This window comes from Miniopterus natalensis, chromosome 4, assembly GCF_054644295.1.
Source record: "Miniopterus natalensis isolate mMinNat1 chromosome 4, mMinNat1.hap1, whole genome shotgun sequence".
NCBI lineage: Eukaryota > Metazoa > Chordata > Mammalia > Chiroptera > Miniopteridae > Miniopterus > Miniopterus natalensis.
This window is the reverse complement of record NC_142084.1, coordinates 71,279,367-71,298,928: the sequence shown is the minus strand read 5'-3', so window position 1 is coordinate 71,298,928 and position 19,562 is coordinate 71,279,367. Positions and strand designations below refer to the sequence as shown.

The window sequence follows — 19,562 nt, the reverse complement described above, 5'->3', positions numbered from 1 at the left end:
CTGCTATAATTATTCACATTCCTGCTTTGGTAGTTGAAGTTATTACCCAGAATTTCCCCAGACCAGGCCTCCCCCTCTTAACCTCTTGTTGTAGTCAGCTCACGCCCTTCTCAGATTCCAAAAGCACCTTTTCAGATGGGGAAACTCAGGCGGAGAATCTGGGGCGGGCGGAGATGAAACCCAGAATCTGGCTCAGGCGGGGACATGGAGGGAATGCACCTTCGGTGCGGGCGGGAACGAGCACCAGAGCGCGAAGTAGGCGGGCGAGAACCAAACCCTGAAAACAACTAGGGCGGAATCGAGAACCCGAGTGCGACGCGCGCCGGGCGAGCAGGAGACTCAGGTTCGGCGCGGGCGGGGACGAGAAGCAGCGCTCGGGCACGCCGGGACGGCGGCTGGCGCGGGCGGGCGCGGCCTTTGTTTCCTCCTCTGGCGCGCTACGCGGCTGCACCGGCCCCATGCGCTCGCGGACCCCCGGCGCCTCGGCCGCCCGCAGCCGCTGACCTGCCCTCCCCTGCCCTTGCCATGGCCGAAGCTACCTCTGGAGCTGGGGGCACGTCCCTGGAGGGCGAGCGGGGCAAGAGGCCCCCGCCAGAGGGCGAGCCTGCAGCCCCGGCGTCCGGAGTTCTGGGTAGGTGTGGGGCGGCTGCATCAGTCAGGGTTGCAGGTGCCTGGGGTACGCGCGGCGGCTGGACGGGGAGGGGAATTGGGGTCAGCTGACTCCGGCCTGGAGTCCAGTGGAGGGGCCTGGCACTGCGGCTGCGGCAGAGCAGGCGCCGCCAGAACGGTGCAGCGGGCGGGGGTCCCAGCGTAGAGACACGGACACGCCCCTCCTAGAGCCCAGACTCCAGGCTAAGCCCGGTCACTCTTTGGGCTACCGGATCGCAGCCAGGCAGGGATGCGCTTGAGAGTTCCCCTCCGCAAAGGGTACAGAATCATACAGTTTTGGGTTCGAACCCCAGCTCCGCTGTGTGACCTTGGGCGCGTGACTTAAATGCTTTGGACCTCAGTTTCCCCACCTATCTAATGGGGGTAAGAACCACACCCAGATGTGAGGACTCGCTGACATAATATGGTGAAGCTCTCAGGACTATGAGTGAGCTGCCCCATCAATTATGGTTTCGGAGGCAGAGCTGGGCATCAAGAATGAGTAAGATTTGTAAGAGGTTCTAGGGGAAGGGCGTTCCTGGAGGAGGGTTCTGCTGGTGCAGGGGCTTGAAGGCAAGGAAACAAGCCAAGGCGAGAGCTTGCAGGGCCTTGAAAGCCAGGCAGAGTGCCCAGGAGCCCTGGCGAGAGTGTGAGCAGGGGCAAGGGCTGGAGGCCAGGCTCCTGGTCCAGAAGTGGCCTGACCCCGGTCTGTCCCCCAGATAAGCTTTTTGGGAAGCGGCTCTTGCAAGCGGGTCGATACCTGGTGTCCCACAAGGCTTGGATGAAGACTGTGCCCACGGAGAACTGCGACGTACTGATGACCTTCCCAGGTACCTGTGCCCACCAGCACAGTGCTCAGACCGGGCTCCCCTGAGTTGGGCTCCCCTGAGTGGGAGTCTGTAAGAGGCCTCGTACCCATCCTGGCAAGAGTCATAAGCCCCTGCGTCCCTTGGCAGATACAACGGATGACCACACGCTGCTATGGCTGCTGAACCACATCCGTGTGGGCATCCCTGAGCTCATAGTGCAAGTCCGCCACCACCGCCACACGCGTGCCTATGCCTTCTTCGTCACCGCCACATATGAGAGGCGAGTCCCTGGCCCTGGCCTCTCGCTGACCCTGACACCCAGCTCCCTGCTTTTCCAAGCACCAACTACAAGGTCCAGCCGCTCTATGACTCAGGCGGCCGCCAGGTGCACCATCCCTAGCTCCAGGATGGTGAGCCAGGGTCTTCCCGTGATCCGCCTCCCCTGCCTTCCCGCAGCCTACTCCGAGGGGCCGACGAGCTGGGTCTGCGTAAAGCAGTGAAGGCTGAGTTTGGAGGGGGTACCCGCGGCTTCTCCTGCGAGGAGGACTTTATCTATGAGAACGTGGAGAGTGAGCTACGCTTCTTCACCTCCCAGGTGTGCAGGCTTAGCCCGCAGCGCACATCCTGCACATCCCTAGTCTGCAGGCAGTTACTCGCTGTACTCATGCCCTGTCCCCTGCAGGAGCGCCAGAGCATCATCAGATTCTGGCTTCAGAACCTGCGAGCCAAGCAGGGTGAGGCACTGCACAATGTACGTTTCCTGGAGGACCAGCCAATCAGTGAGTGAGGCGGGGCCCACCCTCCACGTGTGGTTAGTTGGGTGGGCCTCTTAGAGGACAGCCTATTACGGCAGGAGGGCGGGGCCTAGGTACAACAATTGGGCTAGCAAAGAGCCGGGTGGGGCCTAGAGCCCACGAATTGAAGGGGCGTGGCCTTAGCAAAGGGTGGGGCTTATCCCCCAAGTGGCCACCCCACAAGAACCTTTTCTGGGTCTGGGATAAGGCAGGAGCAGGACCATGGACAGCACACTCTCGTGTATTGTGCTGTGTGGCCCTGGGCCTCAGTTTCCTTTCCAGGAAATCAGCCATTGTAATTCACCTTCTGATGCCAACTTGGCGCCATTCCTCAGACATACAGAGCAATGAGCCAGTGGCTTTATTTAAGAACGTGGTTCCCCACTGGGACCCCACCCTTCTAGGTTTCCTGTACCCTTTCCCACCTTTGCCTACATCTCCCAAATTCTGGAGGAAAACCAGATATTCCAACCACCCAGAACTCCTCCTCTGAGAAGAGCCTCTGCAGGTTTAAAAGCAGGCAAAAAGTTGTGACTTGGGTTTCAGCCAAAGGGGTATGGCTAGGCCAGGTACAGGCAGAGTGCCAAGGGTTACCATTCTTGTCTCCCAACAGTCCCTGAGCTGGCGGCCCGTGGGATCATCCAGCAAGTGTTCCCGGTCCATGAGCAACGCATCCTGAACCGCCTTATGAAGTCATGGGTGCAGGCTGTGTGTGAAAACCAGCCCCTAGGTGCGGCCTGGGCCGGGGGAGTGCAGGAATCCCAGGAAGAGGGCAGGGCTGACTGGGAACCCCTTCCCACCCACCCACCCCTGTAGATGAGATCTGCGACTATTTTGGTGTGAAGATTGCCATGTACTTTGCCTGGCTGGGCTTCTATACGTCGGCGATGGTATATCCAGCTGTTTTTGGCTCTGTCCTGTACACATTCACAGAAGCCGATCAGGTGCTGGGCATGGGCCAGGTGTGGGCTGGGGCACCTGAGACACCCTCCTCCCTGGGCCAGCCTGGAAAATAGCTGAACCCTGCTCTGCCACCCCCAGACAAGCCAGGATGTATCCTGTGTGGTCTTTGCCCTGTTCAACGTTGTCTGGTCAACACTATTCTTGGAAGAGTGGAAACGGAGGGGGGCAGAGCTGGCCTACAAGTGGGGGACACTGGATTCACCAGGGGAAACCGTGGAGGAGCCACGACCCCAGTTCAGGGTCAGTCAGAGGTTGCTGAGTCCAAGGACTCCCAAGAATGGGGGGTGGAGGTGGGGAGCACTCTAAGAACAAAGATAGGAAGTGTGAAATCCAGCTACAGCATCAAAAAGGGTGTGCCAAGTGGGGGGGGTGGAGACCTGCATACCCAGAGGACAAAGGTGGGAAATTGGATTTGAGAGACTGGGAAGGGGGCACTGGCAAAGCAAAGACATATTGGAGGGAGATAGACTTCAAAGTATTGGTAAGGGTGTGGGGGGACGGGGCAGCCCCTCTGCCTCCAAGCTGGACCTGGCCCCTCCCTCCCTCCAACAGGGTGTGCGACGCATCAGCCCAGTGACACGGGCCGAGGAGTTCTACTATCCACCCTGGAAGCGGCTGTTCTTTCAGCTGTTTGTGAGTGTTCCCTTATGCCTCACCTGCCTGGCCTGCGTGTTCCTGCTCATGCTCGGCTGTTTCCAGTTGCAGGTGATCTCCAGTCCCCAGCCCTGGCCCCAGCCTGGACCTGGTGACCAGCTGTCCAGGTCCAGCCTGAGCCTAGAGCAGCTGCCAGGGTGACCCATGAACTCTCTGCCCCTGCAGGATCTCGTGCTGAGTGTGAAGGGGCTGCCCCGCCTTGCCAGGTTCCTGCCCAAGGTCGTGCTGGCCCTGCTGGTCAGCATAAGTGCAGAGGGCTACAAGAAACTTGCCATATGGCTCAATGACATGGGTATGACCTTTAAGGGAAGGTTCCTGTGGGGAGGAAGATCCTCAGTGCCCACAGGGAATCCAGGCCTCCCCTTCAATTGCCCCTTTGATCCCCAGAGAATTATCGGCTGGAGAGCGCCTATGAGAAGCACCTCATTATTAAGGTTGTTCTGGTGAGTGGTAGCCAGCAGGTGGGGCAGGGCAGGGCTCCTGGGGACAAGGGGCAAGAGGATGACCACCCAGCTACTTCCCACAGTTCCAGTTCATCAATTCCTACCTGAGCCTCTTCTACATTGGCTTCTACCTCAAGGACATGGAGCGCTTGAAAGAGGTGAGACCCTGACTCGAGGTAGTGCCCCACCCCCATGGTGGCAAATGGTGGGGCCAGACCTGGCCCAAGGGGTCCACGGGCTCTCCAGCCCCTCCCCCTTCCTCCATCCTTTTCTCCTTTCTGTCCATCCATCCATCTGTGTGTCCTCTCTCTGCCTGTTGCCCACCATCTGTCCATTTGCCTGTTCGTCGGTCCCTTCACAGCTCCTGCTCGTCCTGTCCCTGTCCCAGAGCCTCGAGCGGCAGCTTCGGGCGGTGCTGGCCCCGCTCGTGGCCCTGCGGTTCCACCTGCTCCTCCTGTCCCTCCGGGGCTCCTGCACCTGGCCCAGGCCAAAGTATGGGCAGGTGGCGAGCCTGAGGGGCCTCGCTGGGCAGGCAGTGTGGCTGTGCTGGGGGCCTCATGACAAGCTGAGGGTGCATGCCATGAGGGGATAGGGCTCCACTGGCTCGGTGCAGATGGCAGGGGTCGCTCAAGGCCCTGGGCAGTGGCTGAGCTCCCAGGTGGTGCTGCAAGCAGGGTGGCCCTGAACCCACAGCAAGATTGGCTAGGAGCACCATGACTGGTTGGGCTGTGGTTGGTGGCAGGTGAACAGTGATAGGGGCTGCAGAGGCTGGGGACTCTGTCCAGGGTTGTCCCAAAGGGCAGAGTTTAGGAACTGAGTTCAGAGGAGGTGCCTGGAAATGTGCTCGGGGAGGGCGGGGGCCCCATCCTCGTAGGTTGTCCTGGTGCCCAGGGCCCTGCCTGCTCCCCACGCAGCCTCTCTGTGCACCTTTCCTGCCCCCAGATGCTGGCCACTTTGCTGATCACCCGCCAGTTTCTTCAGAACGTTCGCGAGGTCCTACAGCCACACCTATACCGGCGGCTGGGCCGAGGCGAGCTCAGCCTGCGGGCCGCTTGGGAGCTGGCCCAGGCCCTCCTTGGCCTGCTCAGCCTTCGGCGCCCTGCACCCTGCCACCTTGAACCCCAGGCCGAAGAGGCTGGTGGCAGTGGTGGCGGAGGGGGCCGCAGGTGTCTCAGCGGGGGCTGCGGGGCACCCGAGGAGGAGGAAGAGGCCACAGTGGAACGGCGGCCCACAGGGGAAGGTGGGGAGGTGAGGAACGGGTTGAGGGGGGCCAAGGAGGAGGAGGACGACGACGAGGACGAGGAGGAAGAGGAGGAGGAGGACGAGGACGAGGGTGAGGAGGGCGGCCTCCTGGACTGCGGGCTCCGGCTAAAGAAGGTCAGCTTTGCTGAGCGGGGGGTTGGGCGGCATCAGCCTGGCCCAAGTCCGGAAGCCCTCCTGGAGGAGGGGAGCCCCACGATGGTGGAGAAGGGGCTGGAGCCGGGCGTGTTCACACTAGCCGAGGAGGATGATGAGGTGGAGGGGGCTCCTGGCAGCCCTGAGCGGGAGCCCCCAGCTGTCCTGCTCCGCCGGGCTGGGGGCGAGGGCCATGACCAGGGGCCAGATGGGGGCCCAGAGCTGGAGGCCGGCTCAGGCAACTTGGCCCGGAAGCAGCGGCGGCAGAATCGGTCCTCTTGGATCGACCCGCCCGAGGAGGAGCACTCACCCCAGCTCACCCAGGCTGAGCTTGAGAGCTGTATGAAGAAGTATGAGGTAAGGCAGGTGTCTGAGGGTGGAGGCAGGGCCCTCAGAGGGGCGGGCACAGTCTGATGGTGGAGGTGTGGGCAAATAACGGGCCCTTGATGTAATCAGGAGCCTGTCAGAAGGGGAGGCTCGGGGTCCATATGGGATAACCTAAGGGAGGTGGACTTGACAGAGAAAGGTAGTCTAAGGGAGGAGGTGTCCTGGTCTGAGCAGGCGCCCGCCCGCAGGACACATTCCAGGACTACCAGGAGATGTTCGTGCAGTTTGGCTACGTCGTGCTCTTCTCGTCTGCCTTCCCCCTGGCTGCGCTGTGCGCCCTGGTCAACAACCTCATTGAGATCCGCAGTGATGCCCTCAAGCTGTGCACGGGGCTGCAGCGGCCCTTTGGGCAGCGGGTCGAGAGCATCGGCCAGTGGCAGGTGTGGGAGGGCCAAGGGCTCCAAGCTGAGGTGCACAGGGAGATGGGGTGCACTGGGAAGGAGCACAAGGCCCAGAAAGGAGGGCTGACCCCACCTGAGCCCCACTGTGTCCCCCTGCAGAAGGTGATGGAGGCCATGGGTGTCCTGGCAATCATTGTCAACTGCTATCTCATTGGCCAGTGCGGGCAGCTGCAGCGCCTCTTCCCCTGGCTCAGTCCCGAGGCGGCCATTGTGTCCGTGGTAGTGCTTGAGGTAGGGCTGGGGGCCAGGCGAGGAAGCTGGGCAGTCTGACAAGGAAGCCAGGCAGCTGGCGGGCATCCCCAAGCCTGCAGTCTCCAACCTTCTCCTTTATCACCTCAGCACTTCGCTCTGCTTCTCAAGTACCTCATCCATGTGGCCATCCCTGACATCCCAGGGTGGGTGGCCGAGGAGATGGCCAAGCTCGAGTACCAGCGCCGGGAGGCCTTCAAGGTACTCGGGATGGGGATGGGCTCTGCTCATTGGGCCATTTCCTTGCCTGGCTGGTGGCCCTGGCCTTAGCAGGAAGGCAAGTGTGCAGAGCCTGGTGTAATAATTAGTGTGCCAAATGGACCTGGTCCCTTCTGGAATCCTGGAGGCATCCAGCACCAGGCTGGTACTCTGAACATTCAGTCACCACCAGCTTGTCCAGCAGCATCCCGTTCAGGGTCAGGGACACAGCTGATGCTTCCTAGAAGACCAGCCTCTGCCACATTCCTCAGAAAGCTTCAGAATGGGTCAATGAGCTCATGGGCGCCAACCCTTGGAGCTCTCCAAATCCAATCCACGGAGCTCTCCATAGTGATGGAAATGTCTTGTGCCTGCTGCCCGTGTAGCCCCTCAGAACAGCTGGCTAATGCACACTTGAATTAACATTGACAAAGCCACATGTGGCAACTGAACTGGCCAGTGTGGACTCTGTTCTGTGCCAGTCATGGCTCTGTCTCCTGCCAGTTTTCTAGAAAGCAGAAGACCACTGAGACCCAATATCTGTTTATACTCTACCAATTCGTAAGATGGTTTCTGGCACATGGCTGAGACAGTTGGCGGCCAGTAAATGTTCTTCTCAGTTTTCAGAAAGCACTGGTGTGGGTCAAGAGATGCAGTGAGCACCCAATAAGTGTTTAGATCTTTCCCCACTTCTGCAAAGAGCTCACACACCCTCTCTTCCCAGTTCCTCTAATGGCCCACTCTGCCGGCAGAGACACGAGCGCCAGGCCCAACACCGTTACCAGCAGCAGCAGCGGAGGCGACGGGAGGAGGAGGAGCGCCAGCGCCATGCAGAGCACCATGCCCGGCGGGAGCGTGACACCAGCGGCCGTGAGGAGACCCGGGCCGAGGGCTCCGGGTCGGACCCCGCTGCCCCTGAGAAGGCCTCAGCCAAGGCCAAGGGCAGTGGGGTGAGTGGCCACGGTTCCGAGCGGCCCAAGCGCCCAGGGTCCCTGCTGGCGCCCAACAATGTCATGAAGCTCAAGCAGATCATCCCGCTGCAGGGCAAGTTTTTGTCGTCAGGGGCCACGTCCTCAATAGCAGGCACTGGGCCCGGCCCCACCACGCGGCCAACCCCTGCTCAGTCACCCACAGGCAGCGATACCCGCCTGCCCGCCTTCCTCAGCTTCAAGTTCCTCAAGTCACCTGAGACCCGGCGGGAGCCCGAGCGCAGCCACTCGCCACCCAAGGCCTTCCATGCCAGCAAGCTCTTCCCCTTTGGCAGTGGGGCCCGGGCTGAGGCCGGGGCCAATGGGGTGGGCGGGCAGGTCCGGCTGGATGGGACCCCTGGTGGTAGCAGTGGTGGTGGCGGTGGCGGTGGCAGCGGCTGGGCCCAGCGCAGTGGGCCTGCGGACGAGGCTGCGGCTGAGGAGCCAGATGTCCTCCGGCCAGAAGAAGAAGGCTCAGGTCACAAGCTTTAACTCGGGGGTGGGGACTCTGGGCTGGGATTTGGGGGTATGGTAGGGTAGCCAGGCCTGGGGAGAGGGGCTGAAGGGGACAGAAGTGGCCTGGTCTCTGGTTTTGGTTGGGGACCTGGATCCATGGTACCTGAAACCTCTCAGTAGAGACTGCTCAGTCTCTCCAGGACCCTCCAGTGCCTGGAGCCCTGTGCCTGACCCTCCTTACCCCAGGGAGGGATGCCAATGCCCCCTGTCCTGGTGCCCTCCCAGGGCACCTGGCCTGTCAAGCTCCAGTGCCAGCAGGGATGAAGGAGGCCCCTTCACCACCTGGCCCAGCCTCTCTTGCCCCCATGAGTCTATACCCAGCTCACTCTGGGGGTACTGGACCCCCAGGCCTCTATGCAAGTCCCCATCCTGAAGCCCAGTGTTCAAGGCGGCCTTCCTGGAGGTTGCCCAACCAGGAAGCTCAGCCAGCTTGGTCACAGGCTACACCCACCAGCTGAGCAGAGAGGCAGGCCTCACCCCTGGCCTCTCCCACCTCACCTGTCCCAACCCTAGCCAGGAGCCCAGCTGCCCATTACCAGGGAGCCCATGAGGTGGAAGTTGCACGACCAGGACTTAGGTCTGAAGTCAGAGGGACTTCCTCAGACTGACGTCTCCCCAGAGGGGGAAAGGCACAGTGCTGCAGGCAGGGGATGCACCCCAAAACTGATCAGAAGCAATAAGGCCCTGATGTGCCTAGAAGCTGGGAGGGAGTGCAGGCAGGGTTCTGAGTGGGGTCTGGTGACAGCGGGGCGGCATTCTCCGGAACAGCCCCTCTCACCTCCGCAGGGACAGCACTGGCCCCAGTGAGCACCCCAGCCCTTCGCACCCGCAGCAGCCGAAGCCCCGTGCCATCAACGCCAACGCCTCTGCCCAGGCCCCCAACACCGCCCGCCAGCTGTTGGCAGTGGGATGGGCCTTGGGGCTGTGGAGGCGAAGGTGCTGCCCCCCGCCAGGCCCCTGCCACCAATGCAGAGTGCCCGCCATGTGCCCTGGCTGGGCCCCCGCCAGCCCCCCAGCCCCTGCCAGGTGACACCAGCTTCTACAGCCTTGCGCCTCTGCCTCTGCCACCATCCTCTGAGCCCCCTGAGTCCCCTTCAGCCTCTCCCAGCCCCAGCCCCCAGGCTGCATGCTGGCCAAGTGGCTGGCATTAGCTCTGCCTGGCACCTTGCCTTCCTGTTCTCATGCAATAGCAGTCACCAATGGGTGGCCACTGCCCAGAAAACATGCTTTGGTCCTCTCAGCTCCCACTATTGGCCTCCCCCTCCTGGGGTGAGGGCCTGTTCCCCCTATCTGCCGTTTTCCTTTTGACTAGAATGGGGAAAATGAAACCCCCCCAAAACAACAAAACACACAGAACAGGCGATTATTTATTTGTTTTTAATTTATTTTGTCATATTTTTGTAAAACGGCAGAAATGCAATAAAAAGTATATTTCAACAGTGCCTGAGGATGGAGCAATGGAAACACAGTTCAGGGGCCCCAGTGACTTGAGGCTGACACTGACTCTTGGGGCCTGGTAAGCCTGAGGTGGATGTTCCTCCTATTTTGTAACCTTGGTGCCTCCTCCTAAGAACTGGATCTGGAGGCCACATGAAAAACTCTGGACTGTACCACCTCTAAGACAGCCCAGATTTTGGGGTCAACTCCAGGCCCCTGGGAGGAGCTACTGAGCCTGCTATGTCTTCAGCCTCCTAAACAAAGGAAGAAATCTCAAATGCTGAAAAGACTCAGCTGTTTGGGTGCTAGGTCTGGGTCCTGAGCTGCAACCCTGCAGGGTGACTGGGCCGACACTGTTTCCCTTATCAGTTGCACTTCCTGGTACACCCACCTCCTAGGCTGCCATTTCAGGAGCCAGGGGTGGTAGGAAGAAGTTGGGGCATGAAAATCGGAAGGCACCTTGCCCCCGAGTTGAAATGTTGAGGGGATGGTGCATTTTGGAGATCCCTGGACAGACAGGGTGGAGTTGGGGAATGGCTAGGATGCCCTACTGCAGGATGGCTGTCAGACCATAGTCATTGGGACTTCCCTGTGTGATCACTCCTGCACACCTCACATGTCTCCACATCCAAAGTCTTGGAGCCTGAATGGGCCTAACCCCAGGGCTGGGGGAGCCAGTGTGAGGAAGGGGCACTGTGGAGGGCCATGGAAGAAAAATTGGGGTTCACTAGAGGCAGGAGAGCAGCCTGTGCAAAGGCACAGAGGTGTGGGAAGGCAGAGTTTGGTGTTTGGTGGAGCAGAGTAAGGAGGGACCTAAAGGCAGTAGTGGGGGGAAGCCAGCTGAAGGCCTGCACCCAAGAAATATGGGTGGGGGTGGGGCATGGCTGTGGGACCCCCACTATGGATGGCACTGGCATGATTCAGAGGAACCAGGGCCAGGGAGGCGAGGGTGTGGGTGCTGCCTGCTCCTGCTCTGCCCAATGGCTTTGAAGCTGATGTCCCACCAGCCTCTCAGTTACTAACAAACAGCAACGCCAGCTGCCTGCCATGGTCAGACCAGCCCTTGGGACTAGGGATTTCTAATGGGTCAGAGAGCCTCCAGGGACTCAGCCACCTCTGCACAAACACCATCAAGCTTGCATTTCCTGAGCACCTGCCTTGTAACCACACGGACCCAACACTGAGCCCACGGTATGACCACCACCAGGAGCTGGGAGGCAAAAACCCTTGGCCCCATGAAACAACTGGATGGCCTACCCTGGAACCTTCCACCAGAGTGGTGCTGGGCAGCCCAGGCCCAAGCAATCTGGCTCAGGAAGGACCCTCCATGAGGATAATCTGGGGCAGGCACCCCTTCCAGCTCCATGACCCAACCCCTCACCACCCTCTAATACCATGCCCCCATTCAGGGCTGGTGGAGGGAGAAGCAGCCCTCCCCTGGGCCCTGGGCCCAGTGCTGAGGACCTCAAACCTTCTGCCTGGAGCCTGAACGCCCCCTTTGTTCCGCTGCACTCATGTGCATTCTCTTGGAGCAAGGGGCTTGTGAAGCCAGGCCACCTGGGCTGTCTCCACAGTGGCTGGTGGGCTGCTTGTCAATGTCCTGGATGTGGGATCCACCACAGCTCTGTCCTTGGTGGTGTGGACTGTCTTTCGGGGGTGTCCTGATCCTCAGGGACACTTGGCAGGTGAAGCAGAAGGGTGGGTCCAGGCAGGTCTTGGCTCTGAGCAAGATGGCTGCAGCAAGCCCACAAGAGAATCCAGCTGGTCTTGGGGGCCCCTCTTGGCTTCTCTTGGAGATGATGGGACAACTCTCAGTGGCTCCGTCCTCTGGAGCTGAGGCTCATGGAGCAAAGACTCAAGATCAAGTAGGAAAGATCCTTTTATTGGGGTGGACACGGAGCACGCACCAGTTCATGATAAAATGACTTAAGAGAAAGTTCCGAAAGGGTTGACTTCTCCCCATGGCGTACTCTCAGGCAGGGTCCGGGCACAGAATAGGTCCCGGTGGAACGGGAGTCAAGACCAAGTCTGTAAGGCCGGACCAGTGGATGGAAGTGGGAAGAAGGGCCCCACCCGTCACCCAGCTGCAGCAGGGCCCATCTCTAGATTCTTGCAGACACACACTGGTTCTCCAGAAGAGGACTGGGGAGCAGGAAGAAGGGATCTTGGGTGGGGTGGGGTGGGGTGATGAATAACAATGTTTTCTAAGAAGCATCTACCAACATCACACTACTGGGTCTGACATCCCCTTTAACCATCGCTCGGTACATTTTACAGCATAAATAAAGACTCAAGGAAAATAAATACATCGGCTCCTATGAGGTTGAAAGTGGTGTGCATGGCGGGGTGTGGGCGGGTGGGCCAGTGGGGCGGGCGGGCAGGGTGCTTACACACAGCAGGCGGGTGAGGAGCAGACAAAGACAGGAGGCACCTATAGGGGAGCATGAGTCTTAAGTGTCCTCGTGCATGTCTGGGCTGTCGGTCCGTGCCACCTTGCGGGGAGGCGCTGAGCTCTCACCCTCGAGGTCTACTTGCTCCTGGTCTCTCTTCTTGGCAGCGTTCTGGGGATGGGGAAGGAGAAGGGCTGTTGAGACTTCACTTAGGTGACTTCCCAAAATCCTGCTGTAGGAGTCACAGAGCTGGGCCTGAAGCAGGGCAGTAAACCCAGGGCCCCTGGCTGTGCATCCCCTCACCACACCTGCCCCACTAAGCCACAGTCCAACTGGAGCTGTGTGCCTGTAATGGGTACTACAAAGAGTCACCATGTCTCACGATGACCCACGTATGGCCCCAAATGCTCAGTGGAGCGATGCACTCTACTGAAGCACAAGGGCCTTTGTGAGCCCCCCAGGGAAGCCTATGCATTGCCACAGAAGAGGAAAGTGGCCCCAGTTTGGGAAAACCTCCTTTCCCCACTTTTGGGAATTAAGGCCTGTAGGGCTGAGGAAGGGGCCAGTGTGGGCCAGCTCAAGTTTTCTAAGCAGTCATTTCACCATGGGGTCCCCCTTCAGTCTTGCCCAGAGCAGGTTGCTGTCAGATGTTCAATGTTAGGCGAGAAAACAAACTGAGTTCATTATAAAACAACATGTAGAGCCCTGGCCGGTGTGGCTCAGTTGGTTGAGCATCGTCCCATGCACTGAGAGGTTGCTGGTTCAATTCCTGGTCAGGGCACATGCCCGGGTGGCAGGCTCGATCTCCAATAGGGGGAGTGCATGAGGCAGCCGATCAATATGTCTCTCTCTCTCAAGTCAATAAAAACATATTAAAAATAAAATTTAAAAAACGTAAGGATTTTCAATACAGAAAGAGAAAAATATCCTGTATGTTTAAAAAGGTAGTCTCTTGGGGGGATGGGAGGGGAGATGGCTTTTCATGGCAACCACACCCTCTTGTATGGCCTGGATTTTAATCACCTATAAGTTTTGCCACTGAACAAAGATTCCAGATAATCACACTAGAGTCCATCTGCCACCAGGGCAGTGCTGGCTGCAGGCTCTGGGAGGAGGGCCTTGGAGGTGCCTGAGCCTTGGTATGGCTGGCCAAGGTCCTGCTCATCCCTGAGCTCTGTGGCCTCTGCACAGCCATTGCCTCCTCTGAAACACTCTTCCCTCTCTTGGATCACCTATCAAACTCCTGTTCAGACCTCAAGACCCCATTTGAATCCCCCATCTCCCAGACCCATGTCTTTCCCCCACTCAGAGCCCTTGTGCTGGGCACTGTGTTCCCCAAGTCCCAGCACCCGAACCCCATGTGCCTTACCTTTTTGTCCCATTGCTGATGTAGGTAGCGCAAAAGGATATTCGTTTTTTCTGTCACAATGACTGAAGAGGAAAGAGGAAAGACAAAGTTGCAGGAAGGGGCTACAGGAAGATGCTGCAGATGGCCCAGCCTCCCTCCTGGTCAGCACTGCCCCTCCCAGGAAGGTGCTCATCCCTCCTTGGCCTTTGGGGCCATCTCTGCCCTGAGTGGCCTTTCTGGGACTCGAGTCAGTATTCCAACCTAAGAGATTTCAGGAAGCCCAGGGTTTTCCCTCCTGAGCCCACAGCCACTACCAGGAGCCTAAGACAGCTGCACTGGAGTCCCTCCTTCTCAGAAATTCAGAGTCCACTACTGCATTCTGGTTTCCACTCTGTGGCTGGGGAGGAGCTCTGGCATGTAGGCTAACACATGTCTTCCCAGGCCAACCAGGAGCACAGATCTACATAGCTGAGCCCCAGTGACCACAGAAGCCAATCAGCAGGGTCCATGTGGATCCTTTTTCATGATTAAAATAAAACACCACGGCCATGACAACCTCCCACACTGTAGGCTCCAGGCCTTTCCCTGCAGGCCTCTCCACCTAGACAACCTCCCCCCATGCTGCCCACCCCAGGTTGGGCTGGGCCCCTGTCCCACAGTACTCATTTCAGGGTGTTATGGAGCTGACAGGGGACACCTGACTTGATGCCAGGTGATGGGGAGGGGGCCAGTGAGCAGTAGATGAGGGCTGACTGGGGCCCCCCAAGGGGCTGGATATGGATGCCAGTGTGGAGATGAGGAGGGTTGTGGAGAAAGCAACACTTCCCACTATTCCCAAGAGCTGGGAGCTGACCAGCATCCCATGAGTCACCTCCTACATCACCTTCCAACCTTTCCTCTTAGCAGCCTAGATGACACAGAGTGTCAGAAGCCACTTACTCTGTTCGGATGGGTACTCCCTCGTGGGCAGGTAGACTGAGGGGCGTCGATTCTGCAGGAGGGTCCAGAAGACATGGGTTAGGAGTGCAGGTCTACTAGGGTCCCCTCACCCCTTGACTTGGCACCCACCCTCCAATGCAGATCAGAAGATGCATGAATATCTTAGGTGAGGCGAGGCTTAAAGATCAGCCTCTGTTCCCAGCAAGATGCTGATGGGGGTGGTGCACATCACCCCAGACCCCTGCCCCACCCCCCAGCTCACTGAACCTGCACTCACCGAGGCTTTACACACAGAGTCAGCATGAAATCGACTAAAATTGCTTTTGTTGTAGACTGGCAGTCCTTTCAAAAAATCTGCCTAAAAGACAGAAAAAAGGGTAAATGAGAAACCCTGTAGGGGCGAGCCCAGGAGAATGTAGGGTGGTGAATAGGGCTTCCAGGTAACTTCCAGTTGCCCTCTTTCTGTTCTAAGTTTCCCTGAACACATGCTTGAGATGGCCACCTAACCAGAAAAAAGTAACCAACCCCAAGGGAAGTACACATTCTACGTCAGAGTCCTCACAACAGCCCTGTAACATGTCCAGAGGTGGGAAAACTGAGGCTCAGAGAGCACAGGCCATTTGTTTAAAGTCACACCACAAGCAAGCAGCAGGGTGGGGCAGGGTGGGGAGTCAGACCAGGCCTGTCCAACTGTAGATCTGCCCGCTATGCTTGTGAATATTAAACTCCCAGTCTTGTCTCCATTTATTCACCTTCATTAGGTAGGCACCCAAAAGGAGAATGGCTTGTCCACCCTAAGAAATCCCACAGGCCAGGGTGGCAATAAATGGGGTTGGGGACCAGAAGGGGACAGAGTGGCTAGGACATGGGCTGCCACAACACAGAACTGGGATTCCAGGGTTGACTGACTTCTGAATTCCAAGAAAATTCAGAAATACAACTTCAGTGTGTCAGTGTCAGGTTTTTAAAGTTGGCTGGACTTTTCCTAATGCTATTTCCTAAAGCTGAGCAGACCGGGGTCAGTTCAGGGGCTGTTCCTGGGGTACCCACAACCCAAAGGCTGCCCCATGAAGCAGGGAGGCCTCCCAAGGTGAGGGCCAGAGACAGAAAAAGCAGACTGCTCCTCCCTGCCACCAGCTGCTTGGGGCAGAGGCTCAGCGCCAGAGGTTTCAGGCCCACAGGTGCTGGGGAGCCAGCAACAGAATTCATTCACTGCCCAACTCTTGAAAAGTCCTTTGTCCCTAACACTCTGGCGTCAGCTGGGAAAGCAAGAGCGAGGGCTCTGGAGCAGGAGGACCCTGACTCTGGGGATCAGGGGGGACTTAGACACAAGATGGACAAATAAAGGACAATTGAAGCCATGTCCACCTCAGGAAACTGAGGCACAAGAGGATGGGGGTGCAAGGGGAGGAATAAAGGCCAAGAGCTGTGGGCAGGGAGTGACTTCCCAGTAGATCAGGAGTGCAACACTGTCATCATGCCTGGAGTGGGACAGCCAGGGAGGGGTTTCCCACATGGCCTGCCCTGGGCCAAGAGCTTCCCTATCTGGAATCACCCTACCATAAGGATGAGGAAACTGAGGCAGAATGGTAACATGGCACTCATCTGGGATCCTCCGGCGCCAACAAGAAAATGAGGAAGGCAATATGAATCCAGCTTTGCCCAACCTCAGAAGCCAAGCTCCTGTTATGTGACATGTCAGTGGCTCAGTTTCCCTGTCTGAAATCCAAGGGCTCGGAACCCCAAGAGGCTACGTTAACCATCCCCTTGGGGGTGGGGGTCCATCCCCATGCCTGAGCCTAGGTGCTGCATCCTTGGAGAAGCCGCTGTTCAAGTGATCTGCCACCGTCTGGGGCAGGCAGGAAGCAGGTGTCCTCACCTCTGGTGGAGCCCCAGTAAGACCTTGGTGGTGTCCCAGCCAGGGACGCTGGAATGTGGACAGGCCTCCCACTTCCACCCAGGAGGTGGCTCTCCTATCTGGGTGACATACTCCTCCAAAGCCAGTTCAAAGCCCCTCAATCCTGCCTTCCCTGCCCCAGCACCCCTGCCCCAGCTCGGCCTGAGACTATGGGGCCAGCTTCATCCAGCCAGACCAGGCTTTCTCTGGCTCCTACTATGTGACAGGCCTGCACCAGGGCACAGTAGACCTGCTCTTGGCCCTAGGAGTACCCAATACAGGGGATGCAGGTATGGACCAAAGAGCTGCACAGTGAATGCAAAATGTCCCTGAGAACAGGTTACCCTGAGATGCTGTGTGAGGCCCAAGACAAAGGAGAGAAGATCTGCTGGTCTTGGGGGATCAGGGAGGGCTGCCAAGCAGTAATGATACAAGCACAGAGATCTGCTGGTCCTGTCCCAGCTCAAAGCCCTCCACAGCTCTGGCTGGGCTTGGTCCTCGCTGGCCTCCTGCCACATACACCTTGTCTATATTGTGCCACCGTCCAGGAATGCTCCTCTTTTCTCCATGTGGGAAACACCTACCAACCTCTACCTAGCTCAACAACCCCACCTGCCCCTTCCCTCTCCACACACCTCAGGGGCCTCTGCCAGAGCCACACTCATACCCCAAGGAGGTCATCTGTCTTCTTGTCTACCTCCCTCACTGGATTGGCACCTCCCTAAGGGCAGAGGGTAAAGCAGGGCTAACTCCACCCTGAGCTTGATGGGGCTGGCAGCAGAGTAATTAGAGGTTCAGGAGCCTCAGACCTGCACTCAGTCCTGGCTGGGCTCCTCTCTGGCTTGTGACCTCCCAGCCTGGCAGCCTCTCCAATGAACTAGGGATAACAGGGTCCCCTTCCAGGGTTGTTCTGAGTCTCAATAAGACAAAACAAGGAAAGAGCTTGGCACAGAACTCCCTAGAACGCACCTGTTAGCATCAATACATTTGTGCTGAATAAATGTATGAAGGCAGGATTCTGCCTGTACTTCCTGTCAGCTAAGCAGGAAAACAAGGCCTCAGAAACAGGGAAAAATCCTCACCTCACACAGGTAAATCCTAAGCACAGCTGGGCCCAGAAGCCATCCATTGCCTCAGCAAACACTCACTGAACATCTGTGTGTCAGTCCCCTTTTGGGTAGCCCAACAGTGACCCATCCAAAGCAAAATAAGGAAAAGAAGTGGTGTGCTGCCCAGTTGGTGTGACTAAGTGGTTGAGCATAGACCTATGAACCAGGTGGTAACGATTTGATTCCAGGTCAGGGCACATGCCCATGTTGTGGGTTTGATCCCCAGTAGGGGGCATGCAGGAAGCATCAGATCAATGACTCTCTCTCATCATTGATGTTTCTCTCTCTCTCCCCCACCCCCTGCCTCTCTCTGAAATCAATAAAAACATTTTTTTAAAAACCTATTTAAAAAGAAAATTTAAAAAGTAGTGTGTGCTAAGAGAGACACTGAGGCCACAGTCAGGAAGGGGCCCTCTGAGGAGGTGATGCTCATAGGAGGAAGAGCATTCCAAGCAGGCACAGGGGGGTAGGGACTTGGAGTGTGAGGATGTGAAAACAAGGCCGGTATGACTGGAGCTCAGGGAGGGAGGAGTTCAGTGAGTGGAGATGAGGTCATAGAAGTGGGCAAGGGCCCTGGTGCTGGGGATTCATCTGGTTACAAGGAAGACCCAGGAGTGTTTTGTAAGTTAGAAAGCGTCACAATCTTATTTACTCCTTTAAAAACTCACTTTGGTTTCAGGTAAATTACAAACTGCCAGGGGGGCAGGATGGTGGCCAGGAGACCAGAGAGGAGCCTGGGGCAAGCAACCAGGCAGGAGATGGCAACACCTGGACCAGGGTGGGGATCCATGGATGGATTCAAGATGTGTTCTGGAGGCAGAGCCAACAGAGCCCTCTTATGGACTGGGTGTGGGCAATGAGATTGCAGTGATGAATCAAGAACACCCAGGCTTGGGTACCCACACTCTAGGAACCCACTTTCCCATCTTCCTGACCAGAAGTCTTCTTTTGCCCATCCCCCACTACATCCCAAGGACTGTGATTTGTGGGCTGGGACCCTGGGGTTTTGACTTATCCAGACAAAAGCTTCCATCATCTCATCAGCCCTGGGGATGCCAAATGTTGGCAGGTGGGGGGGGACGGGGGACTTCAGTCCAACTCTGAAGCTGGGTCACCATCCTACTTTGGAACCTAACGCCAAAGAATCACCATACTCAAATTCCAAGATAAGCAAGTGGCCTAAGGGGGATTTTAAACTCCTAACCACCAGGTGGTATCCCCACTTCAAAATGAGAAGACAGGTGGGAGAGAATGTCACCCATTCCAAGTCACCCAGCTTATCTGTTAACTGTTCACTGTCTTAAACCCTTTATGATGTCAGTTCCCTAAGCTGTCACAACCCTATGAGGTCTGGACTACTGCTACTCACATTTACCAGGGAAGGGATCTGGGGATCGGAAAGATGAAGTTGCTCCCTCTTAGGGGCACTTCGGGGCCGTGAATGGTGGGGGTGGGGTCAGGGCTCTGGGGGACCCAGACAGTCTGCGATGTCGCACTTCTTTGGGGGCATGTCATGATGACAAGACCCCTCTCCCGCCCCTCCCGCCCTGATGCCCAGACCGGCCTCCCAAAACCTGAATAGGAGAGGCCAAGGCCTGGCGCGCAAAGGACAAGGCCAGAGCTGGAACCCCATCCTCACCCCAGGCGATTTCCAGGGGACCCGGGACCCGGAAATGAATGAGGTGTCAGGGCCTAGAATCCTAGGTGGAGTGAGGGGTCGGAGAAGCCAGGGTGGGATCAGCAGGAAGCTCACAGCAAGATCCAGGGGTCGAAGGTCATAGGTCAGAGAGAGGGGCGGGGCCAAGCCTGAGGAGCCTGACAGGGAGGTGGGGGATTCAGGGATTCGGGGATTACTGGAGGTGGGTGGGCTCGCGGCGCCATTTTGTCGAGCGAAGGGGTCGTACGGGCCTGGCGGCCGCCCTTACCATCTTCTGCTCCCTCTGTCGCCGCCTCAGCTACTGCCTCAGCTGCCACCGCCGCCACCACAGCCGCCTTCTTAGCCTCCGCCTCACAGTAA

The 19,562-nt window shown here is 57.8% G+C and overlaps 2 protein-coding genes across 2 annotated transcripts; one reads left to right on the top strand and one right to left on the bottom strand.

Annotated features, from left to right (window-relative positions):
* Positions 1–415: 415 nt before the first annotated feature.
* Positions 416–10,058, top strand: ANO8 (anoctamin 8). The gene is made up of 18 exons (XM_016209411.2): positions 416–631; positions 1,368–1,478; positions 1,605–1,737; positions 1,914–2,052; positions 2,140–2,236; positions 2,865–2,981; positions 3,068–3,195; positions 3,293–3,454; positions 3,767–3,919; positions 4,034–4,160; positions 4,256–4,311; positions 4,395–4,469; positions 5,254–6,063; positions 6,282–6,473; positions 6,594–6,725; positions 6,834–6,944; positions 7,694–8,387; positions 9,212–10,058. Exons 1-18 carry the CDS (start codon positions 526–528, stop codon positions 9,574–9,576), a joined length of 3,708 nt encoding a protein of 1,235 aa, XP_016064897.2. The 5' UTR covers positions 416–525; the 3' UTR covers positions 9,577–10,058.
* Positions 9,691–19,543, bottom strand: DDA1 (DET1 and DDB1 associated 1). The gene is made up of 5 exons (XM_016209339.2): positions 19,471–19,543; positions 14,817–14,897; positions 14,540–14,591; positions 13,622–13,683; positions 9,691–12,423 (listed from the first exon to the last, which is right to left on the bottom strand). Exons 1-5 carry the CDS (start codon positions 19,471–19,473, stop codon positions 12,313–12,315), a joined length of 309 nt encoding a protein of 102 aa, XP_016064825.1. The 5' UTR covers positions 19,474–19,543; the 3' UTR covers positions 9,691–12,312.
* Between the last annotated feature and the right edge of the window lie 19 nt (positions 19,544–19,562).

What these genes read in the sequence shown, in the direction of transcription:
- ANO8 (XM_016209411.2), top strand. Translation starts at nt 526, where the DNA reads ATGGCCGAAGCTACCTCTGGAGCTGGGGGCACGTCCCTGGAGGGCGAG. An exon ending in CCCGGCGTCCGGAGTTCTGG is followed by an intron (nt 632 to 1,367) that starts GTAGGTGTGGGG and finishes TCTGTCCCCCAG; the next exon opens with ATAAGCTTTTTGGGAAGCGG. An exon ending in AGAGCATCGGCCAGTGGCAG is followed by an intron (nt 6,474 to 6,593) that starts GTGTGGGAGGGC and finishes GTCCCCCTGCAG; the next exon opens with AAGGTGATGGAGGCCATGGG.
- DDA1 (XM_016209339.2), bottom strand. An exon ending in ACTCTGTGTGTAAAGCCTCG is followed by an intron (nt 14,592 to 14,816) that starts GTGAGTGCAGGT and finishes ACCCTCCTGCAG; the next exon opens with AATCGACGCCCCTCAGTCTA. An exon ending in ATCAGCAATGGGACAAAAAG is followed by an intron (nt 12,424 to 13,621) that starts GTAAGGCACATG and finishes CCCCATCCCCAG; the next exon opens with AACGCTGCCAAGAAGAGAGA.